Raw genomic sequence first — 10,444 nt, 5'->3', positions numbered from 1 at the left:
TGTATTTTTATACAAAAAAAACCTGATAGGACCATGGTAAAGATTTCTGTATTGTCTTTGTTTTGGGGATATAATGAGAGCATACCGCTTCTATCTCACATATTCAGAGTATGTAATGTTGGTCAAGCCGTTCGCTTGGCTTTATTCGGTAACAGCTTCTACTGTGTGTTGTTTATATAGATTGCAGATTGTAGCTGTCTGAATAACTCATTTTAATCCGAAGCGAACAAACTAGTAATTCAAAATTAACCCCCGCAAATGCAGGATGCCACATCATTCCAGAATCACAGAAGCATGTCACAAAAATATAATATATTGAACGAAGAATCAAGGATTGAGGATGGAAGTTCAAAAACATCGGAACTACAACGTTCAAAAAATTTGGAGTATGGACCAACAAAAAAATTCGAGAGGCTGAGATATGCAAACAACTAAATATCTTCCTCTGCTGACTGTCTCTGCAGATCGAGCTAACAGCATAAGGACACTACTGCCCTCTCCCTTTTCTTTTCTTTTCCAACCAGTGTTGGTAAACACCAAATCCAAGTGATAAAACCAATGAACTGCCGGATCTGACAGAAGCCTGATCTCAATCTGGTCGATACAACAACAAAAACTTCCACAGAAAGGCGAGCACACAACTGCCCAGAAATCAGCCTGAGGTTTTTGGCTCCCCACCGTGGCACACACCAGCATCTAGCGTGATGAAACCAGAAGCACCACAGCGTCCTCCACAATACTGTCATCTCCCAGAATCACCACCCACCCCCTTCCCCCGACCCAACCAGTGTTGGTAAACACTCTCAAACAGACGACGATTAGAGAAGGCAAGCAAGACTGGAAATAGACAAAAGTCCTCTCCCCCAAAACCCTAGGGCTCTATCACTAGGAGAAGGTGAGGTGTCTGTTTATATATGTTTCCCCCCAATGAAACAAACTATTACAATCGGACTCATTTTGTTATATACTTCTATGCGGAAAAGAGTACAAACATAAGAAATATAAACCCCAAACTATTAGGCTATCTCCAGCAGCTCCCTTATCTCACATCTTTCAAACTCTATTATCAGAATTTTTTTTTTTGCAAGACCAGATGCACAATCTGCCTTAAAAGTGCAGTACAATGACATGGATTTTTTTTTTTTTTTTTTTTTTTGCCAAACCCACTGTTACAAAGACGACAAATGGTCTGCCACTCTGCCCAGACGCCTATGCCTTTGAAATTTAAAATTCAAGTTGGAACTTAGCAATTTAGTATGCAAAGATATGCTCATGACATTGATTTTGGTAAGGGTGGCTCAGATAATATAAGAGTAAATAAGCATCACTTCATCATTTCATGTCTTCCATCATTATACAATTTGTTACAGTACAGGATGGGCCACCTACCCATTTTATGAAATAACATTAAGTGGTTTACTAACACTCACCAGGGAGGGGTGGAACCCTACCTTGTGGATGGAGAACGCGATGCAAGGCCAGGGTCTCGTGAAAACCTTGACTTGGGAGTGCTCGCAGACGGGGTCGAGCCTCTGTAGCTTGCACGGAGAGATTCGTCAATGGCGCTGGAGGACTTTGCCGACTTGGAGATGGCGTTCCTCACGAATTTTTGCGCGGCCCGCGAGAGGGTTCTAGGGCTTGCGCTGACACCCCTCGCAGGGGAGGGGAGGGGCGGCCTATGGAAGGTATTAGACCGCTCCTTTATTTTCCGAGCGGCGTCCCTCGAAAGCAGGTGCGCCTTGACATCGCGAGCAGGAGGCGGCGGCATCTTGAAATGCGCTCTCTCGCTACCGCCCGGCGTCTCATCGGAGTCCAGCCTCAGCGGTGTTCCATCGATCTCACCCCAGGTCATGAACGGCGACTCGTCCACGCCGGGTGCCGGCGACGGCGTCCTCACAAAACTGTACCCGTTGCCGGCCTTCTTGTCCGACTCGAGGTAGAAAGGGTTCGGGGTCTTCCTCAGGTCCTCCAGATCGTACTTCTTCAACTTGTCAGGGTCGTGGTAGGCCATCCCTCCCGGAGTAGAGCCTGCAACCAGCGCGTACAGTATGGCGGCCCCCTCCTCCTCCTTGGGCCTCGCGTCATCAGCCGTGGCTCTGCCATGTAGCCTGGTGTTCGACTTGTTTATCTCCTTGGTCATCCCCCTGAGCCGCTCTGCGCGCTCCTCCTCCGTGAGGGGCGCTTCCCCCTGGTCAGCCGGGTAGTACATGAGCTGGTTCTTTGCCGTGAACTTGGCGACCTCGAGCGTGCTCGGTGGCTGCCCCGATGTACCGTACCCGTCCGTGATCCTGTTGCGCTTGGCGTCCTCTGACGGTTTGCTCCCCGCCTCGGCAGGCGGCGGCGGCTCCAGCAGGTGCGCGTAGCGCTCGCGGCGGCGCTGGTTCACCTTGTCTAGGATGCGCGAGAAGGAGTCGTTGTCCTCGCTGGTGAAGCGGCGGAAGAAGCCGTCGAGGGAGACCGCGGCCGCGACGTCGTCGTCGTGGTCGGCGTCGGGACCTCTCACGCCGCCGGCGACGGATCCGGCGGGGGTGGTGAGAAAGGACGGGGAGCGGAGCGCGGTGGAGGTGGCCGGCGTCGGCGTGGGGACGGGCCCCGCCGCGTGGCGCTGGGCGCGGCGGCGGCGGTCTAGGATCTTGAGCTGCGCGTCCCGTAGGATGAGCGGGTCGTGGGACCGCACGGCCTGCAGCCAGTCGAGGCGGTCCCGGAGGCGGGGCAGGTCGGGAAAGTAGTCGCGCTCGATGATGCGCTCGATGGCGGCGACGTAGGTGTCCTCGTCGAGCACCTCCGACCGGCGGCGCTTCGAGGAGGGGGCGTTGGAGGGGGGCGGGGAGGCCGGGCGAGGGGTGGAGGGCGCGGGTGTGGGCGACGGTGAGAGGAGGCGGGGCGAATTGCCCGGCGAGCGGAGCATCGCGGCGGCGGTGGCGAGTCTAGGGTTACGGCGATTGGGGGATCGAAGAAGGGGAACTTGACGCGGTTTCGGCGTTTCGCTGTGTGTCAGGTACTCAGGTGTCGGGGGATGGGGGCTGGGGCGGGGATGTTATATAATGGCTCGACACGGATTCGGAAAAGCCGTTGGCTTTCTCTTAGGCGGTTAGTTAGTTATGGATCTAGTTTAATGGATTTAAGTTAACAAATACTTAGGTGTTAGTCGAGAATTACAACAAAGTCTATTAATGAAACTTCCTCAGACGTCCTATTAGTTGTCATTTTGAACAAGATTTAAGTCAAGCTTAAAAAAAATTGACTACAAATAACTATTTTATTATGTAGTTTTAAAATATAATGTTTATATGTATCGATTTGTCTTAACAAGTATACTATCGCATCGACCATCATTTGCCAGCAGCTATGATGAATACTTAGAACACTTATTTAGCACTGCTATCTGTTACTGAATTATGTGCCACATATACATATTTAGTGAGTCTTTCCAAAGCTCTACCTTTTTTCGAGCATAACATGTACTCATTTGCAATCACACTCACGCTTTTTGGACAATCACACCGACCATCATTTGCCACCTGCAGTGCTGGTAAGAAACTTGTAAGAGCGAGGTAAGATGCTTACATAATTTGTGTTCCACCACCACCCTTGAGAGTAGTTATAGGGTTTATAGTTTATTTGTTCCCTTTTGTTTCTATTATGTACTAACAATGACAGGACCAAAGACCTAAGCGGACAAGGATAAGGACACTAAGCCTACTGATAGCGAGTGTGTCCTCCATCTGGATTTGAAGGAGATGATGCGTGTATTGACTAAATCTTTTGAGAGCCACACCATTGATGCTGATTTGTCTCCCTCAAGTTCTATATATCCATCTTTCATCCCTTTTGATGCAAATACTACAAATGAATATACTGAGTGGGAAGCAGCAATGGATAAGATTTTTGCACGACGTCGTATATGTGATAGGCGAAAAATTAAAATTGATGCTAATACTTTAACGAATGATTTGTTAGTTTGGGCTGAGGCTAGTGCCGTTATATGACGACTCGTTGACGCAGATTCGAAATATACTAGAAAGCGCGTCGTTGGCGCTCTCTCTAAGAGGCAGTTCATTAGCTATGAACCTGGACCTAACAAATCATTAGAACCAAATCAGACTAACGGATTTGAGTAACAAATAGGTGTTACTCGAGAATTACAACAGAGTCCAATGGTAGACCGTATGGTGTAAACTAACTGGTTGATACAAAAACATTAAGTGACCGAGTAATCTAGGACATTCGGTTTCCAAAGTTGTTTCTTTATGTGTCGGTTGTTGTTGCTATTGTTAGGGAAGAACAAGTTTTTTTGTTGAAATATTACTCTATGGTAATCTACTGATTATTTTTTGTCTATTGCTTAAGGTTAGTCTTGTTGGAGCTATTGTTATATTGATTTTTCTCACTATATACCTTTTTGGGGGTAAGACGTCAAACTGAAGTATGAAGTACTTATGTTATTTATAATACAAAAATCCTTTAATGATTTATCATACTAACAATATATGAAGTGATTTTATGAAGAATCTTCTGCATTCAAGGTTGCGGAAGGTAACAACTTCTGCATTCAAGATTGCGAAAGGTAGATGTTGTGTGAAATCGGTAGGACCAAAACTAGGGTTGTGATCAATGCCTTTTTAAGTAGTTCAAAGGCATGTTGATGGTCTGTCATTCATATAAATAGCACATTCTTCTTGAGAAAATTGAACAAAGGTCTACTTATTGTACCAAAATGACGCATGGTAGAACCCAACCAGCCCCAAAACGCTACATAGTTTTAACCGAGGTTGGAGTCGCCCACTACTCAATGGCCTGGAAGGAGCAGACTTGTCTTCACTGACCATAATTAACTCCACCACTGTTCATTCAAGGACTTGCTTGTTCTGACCATACAAGGTCACGTTAGTTCCACGATAAGGTATTGTCAACCATTTTTGAACCCAATCCACTCTCATCGCCTAAAAGTTTGCAACCAATCCATGTCGACCACCATGTCATAACAATGTAATAGGATGAACAAAATATCCGAGAGAGAAAAAACAATCATGGATTTGTCATGGTACCCTTAACCACTTATCTTGATAGTGTACAACATCACCATTAGCCACCCTGACATTTAAGAAGACTGGCACCACTTTGGTACTTTGTAATTTGTGACAAAGTTGCTCATTGACAAAAGTATGGGAACTTCCACTGTCGAACAAAATGAGCACATGTTGATTTTGGATGAGGCCCTGAAACTTTAAAGTATAGCCACTGTCAGATCCTCCCCATGTTGTCTGGGACATGGACATAAGCACTAGTTCAAAAGTGTTGTCAGTTGTCCATGATTCAGGTTGTTCATTCATCTCGAAAGGTAGTAGACTCCACACCTCCTCCATAGCATAAAGTTGAGCTGTTGTTGCACACATATGCCCTGGAGTCCACTTGTTAGCACATTTATCACACAATACCCTTGCCATCCGATAATGACGCAGAGAAGATAGCTTTTCATCTATAGAGCCAGAGGCAGACGTTGTCACTATTTGATCCCATTTGAAGGGTTCAGAGCATCGTCCCCATTGTATCCTTGACCGGACATCAACTCCTCCTCCTGCACCAATGCCAAGGAACAAGCAGTATCCAAAGTAGGTCTTTGCACCATAATTACAGATTTGATGTCCTCCCGTAACCCGTCAACAAAGCGCATGGTATAGTATAGGGGGTCCGCATTGGATTCATATGCCGATAGATGATCGACTAAATTGGAAAATCGTTCGACATACTCGAACACGGAACTGGTTCGAATTAGCGACCCATGTTGCTCACGACCGAAACAATCGTGTATTTGAGTGCAAAATTCATGCCAGGACCAGTACCGAACGCGGTGCTTGATTGATTGCAGCCAACACACCGCCCTTCCTTCGAAATGCATATAAGCAACGTGAATCCATTTAGCTAGGCCAACATCATACATATCAAAGTAGTTTTCGTAGCGTGTTTTCCACAATTGAGGATTATCTCCATCGAACTGTGGGAAATTGACACGCGGTAAATTCCCTTGGCTGGAACGACACTCCTTACGCCCCCATCCCATTCAATAAAACGCCACTAATAAGACGTATCATCGAAGCGAACATGGGCTAGCTCATGGAACATACCCTTGACTGGGTCGTGAGGCTGAGGAAAATTTTGACCAAACCCATGCTCCCTGTAACGATGATTGAACCGATGGTCGTTTGGCCCGTCTACGGTGGAATTCCGAGCAGGTGGGCGCTCGTACGTTGATTTGATGTTGGTGATGAGACCAGGCTTGGTGAAGTCTTGCACCATGGACTCACACTCCATGAACTTGGTTGTCCGTGACATTTCCAGAGACATGTTGTCGAGTCGCCTCTCGACTCCAGGACACCATGCTTCAATTTCCCCTAGATCCATCTCGAGGGAGATCATACGTGCCTCAGTCTTCTCATCAGAATCCTTGGCATGCTGTTGCAGTGCCTGTAGCGACCCGTCATCGCCTCGGTGATTCGAGTCTCCATCAGCGACATTTCGTCGAGCAGTCGCTGCATAATCACGTCCATGCCCGCGACGACAGTGGAACGCGGGCGCCGGTCAGGTACTGAGATGAAGCGTCTAGGGTGGAACCTCCTCTGATACCAAATGTTAGCTCTGATCCATAAGCGGCTAGAGAAGAGGTAGAGGAAGGAGGGAGAGAGACTTAGGGAAGGGGAAGTTGTATTCCTCTGATACCAAATGTTAGCTCCTCTGCCGACACATCTTCCTTGTAGTTGCTAACAGAGGTCAAGTCTGACATCGGCTTCACCTTTGTTGCCACTATTGATGAGAATCAACATTCAAGTAATTCACTTGAGAGACCTCCGTGGCAAAAAAAAAAGAGCAGAAATCATAACAATATTCTAACATCAATACAATGTATTTATCATCGTTTGGAGTAAAAAAAGAAATAAAGAATCCGAAAGAGGCAAGGAGGTGGAAAATGCGGAAGGAAGCCTTCACATATCATGAAGATACTAATAATAAAGTTCTAGAACCATTCGGCGATAATATTTTACATAAATCTAAGTTATTGGACGCGTGCCAGAAACTGAAAAAAAATAAGATAGGGAAAAATGAATGGAATGGTGGTGGTGAGGCTCTCTCGAGCCGCGTTCCCAAAATTTTATCCCCTAATAAAATAATACTCTCCATCTTTTACGACACGTTCTAAAAGATCTTATTCTCTATATATTCTTCATCTCCGGTAGCGTCCTCTAAATTTGATTCTATATATCTACCGTGCTAATAGATTTGATAAACTAATTTATTTATTCATCATTTCGTGTAGAAACAAAATTTAAATTTGATTTTTCACGATAAAAACATGTTCAAAATATGTTGTGATGGAAAATTACTCATTTTCATATGTAGCCACTGTTGATGAGAACCAACATTCAAGTAATGCACTTCAGAGACCTCCGTGTGGCAAAAAAAGAGAGCAGAAATCACAACAATATTCTAACATCAATGCAATGTATTTATCATCGTTTGGCGTAAAAAAAGGAAGAATCCGATAGAGATAAGGAGGTGGAGAATGCGGAAGGAAGCCTTCACATATCTTGAAGATACCAATAATAATGTCCTAGAACCATTCGACAATAATATTTTACATAAATATGAGTTATTGGACGCGTGCCAGAAATAGAAAAAATTAGATAGGGAAAAATGAGTGGAATGGTGGCGGTGAGATTCTATGCAGCCGCGTTTTCTAAATTTTATCCCCTAAAAAATTAGATAGGAAAAAAATGAGTGGAATGTGTTTTACGGCATGCTTTAAAAGATCTTATTCTCTATATATTCTTCATCTCGAGCAGCGTCCTCTAAATTTGATTCTCTATATCTATCGCGCCAATAGATTTGATAAACTAATTTGTTTATTCATCATTTCGTGTAGGAACAAAATTTAAATTTGATTTGTCATGATAAAAACATGTTCGAAATATTTTTGTAATGGAAAAATTACTCATTTTCATATGTAGCAAACAAAATTTGCCGCAACTTTGTATCATATATTTAACCGGTTTTGTACACAAAAAAAATGGAAGTGCATGTCAAAATTGAGTTATGGAGAACATAAAATAATTACATATCGTGATCTACATTGGTAATCATTTTAAGTACACCACATTCGTTTATGAAAAAAATAATTGGATATACTCATAACATTGATTTTGGTAAGCGTGGCTCAGATAGTAGAAAAGTAAATAAGCATCACTTCATCATTTCTTGTCTTCCATCATTTTATACAATTTGTTACAGGACAAGCGTCTCCTAGTTGACTTTCTGGCGTCAAGAATGGATTTTAGATCCTGTTATATTTATCTTTTTATTTTGTAAGACTTTCGTTATGTAATAAATACTCTGATTATATTGTGACATTTATCTCTATACACTATGTTATTATATATGTTGTCTTCTTTGACGCATGTATGAGATGCACCCGGCTTTGTCTTTTAAAACCGGGTGTGACACTATTTTATGAAATAACATTAAGGCTTCGTTTGAGTACTTACAATTCACATGTATTGAGATAGATTAGAATGTAAATTAGTTTAATTTACACCATAATTTACCTCAATACATGTAGATTGAGATTAATATACCAAACTAGTTCCAAGAGGTTTACTAACACTCACCAGGGAGGAGGGACGTCGTTCTCGTCCTCGCCTGACATCGCTGGAGTCGGCCGACGGAATAAGAGTTTGTTTTTGTTTGGCTTCCTACCTATCGTATCGTACGTATCACCAGATGGCAAGATACTGTGCATCATAAAAGAATGTTCTTAACTTTCAGGATGATGAATCATTTGGGTGCCGATAACAATGTTCTTAACTTTCACCATTGAGCAGTCATGTCCATGGTGGTATACTCAGTTTTCATGCACAGTTGATGAACACTAGCCCTCCGATGTACTATTAGTTATCGTTTAGTACAGCGACACTGTTTCCAAAATATAAAATTAACCAATTTTTTATATTAAAATATAAATAAACTCTTAATACATTTATACTTTTATAAAAATAATTGTTAAAACAAATCTGTACATATAAACATTATGTTTTAAAACTACATAACAAATTAGTAATTTATACTCAAAATTTTATAAATTTGACTTAAACTTTATCTAAAACGATAACTAATAACTTAAACCTTGTCCAAAACTAACAGAGGCTACCCTAATTCCTATAAGCTGCCGGTGCCGAGTCTCTATAACTGGGTTCCTTGCATCGTCTGGGATGTGCGGTGGAACTCTCTCTATAACTAAGAATGTTTTGGGTGGACACCTCTATATCAGATTAATTAATTCCAAAAGTTTTTATCATAGAAAAGCTCCATTTTCTGCCATCGAATTGTATTTTTATACAAAAAACCTGTGTAAATCTGAATTAGGTAGCAGCAACTCACCGTGCCTGTTATTTTGCTGTTGGACAGGTCTTGCTGTTGGACAGGTCCTATGTATAGGACCATGGTAAAGATTTCTGTCTTGTCTTTGTTTTGGGAATATAATGAGAGCATACCACTTCTATCCCACATATTCATCAGAGTATGTAATGTTGGTCAAGCCGTTCGTTTGGCTTTATTCCGAAACAGCTTCTACTGTGTTTTGTTTATATAGATTGCAGATTGTAGCTGTCTGAATAACTTATTTTAATCCGAAACTAGTATTTCGAAATTAACCCCCACAAATGCAGGATGCCACATCATTCCAGGATCACAGAAGCATGTCACAAAAATATAATATGTTGAACGAAGAATCAAGGATTGAGGATGGAAGTTCAAAAACATCGGAACTACAAAGTTCAAAAATTTTAGAGTATGGACCAACAAAAAAAATGGAGACTGAGATATGCAAACAACTAAATATCTTCCTCTGCTGACTGTCTCTGCAGATCCAGCTAACAACATAAGGACACTTCATTTTGAATATGACTCCACGATCTAAGGCCAGAAGACGCAACTGAACTTGAAACCACCGCATGCAAGTGATAAAACCAATGAACTGCCAGGTCTGTCAGAAGGCTCATCTGATGTCATGATCTACAACTCAACTCTCAATCTGGTCCAATAAAAAAAAACTGCCCAGAAATCAGAAGCACCACAACGTCCTCCCACACTACTGTCCCCTCCCTTTTCTTTTCTTTTATTCTCCCAACCAGTGTTGGTAAACACCAAATCCAAGTGATAAAACCAATGAACTGCCGGATCTGACAGAAGCCTGATCTCAATCTGGTCGATACAACAACAAAAACTTCCACAGAAAGGCGAGCACACAACTGCCCAGAAATCAGCCTGAGGTTTCAGATTGGCTCCCAACCGTGGCACACACCAGCATCTAGCGCGATGAAATCAGAAGCACCACATCGTCCTCCACAATACTGTCATCTCCTAGAATCACCCCCCCCCCCCCCCCTCCCCCGAC

The 10,444-nt window shown here is 43.1% G+C and overlaps 1 protein-coding gene across 1 annotated transcript; it reads right to left on the bottom strand.

Annotated features, from left to right (window-relative positions):
* Positions 1-1,306: 1,306 nt before the first annotated feature.
* LOC103654975 (splicing factor ESS-2 homolog) lies at positions 1,307-3,010 on the bottom strand. Its single transcript, XM_020552963.2, has one exon. The coding sequence runs from the start codon at positions 2,906-2,908 to the stop codon at positions 1,448-1,450; it is 1,461 nt and encodes a 486-aa protein (XP_020408552.1). The 5' UTR covers positions 2,909-3,010; the 3' UTR covers positions 1,307-1,447.
* Between the last annotated feature and the right edge of the window lie 7,434 nt (positions 3,011-10,444).

Source organism: Zea mays, chromosome 4 (assembly GCF_902167145.1).
Source record: "Zea mays cultivar B73 chromosome 4, Zm-B73-REFERENCE-NAM-5.0, whole genome shotgun sequence".
NCBI classification, from domain to species: Eukaryota; Viridiplantae; Streptophyta; class Magnoliopsida; order Poales; family Poaceae; genus Zea; species Zea mays.
This window is presented reverse-complemented; position numbering and strand designations above follow the sequence as displayed.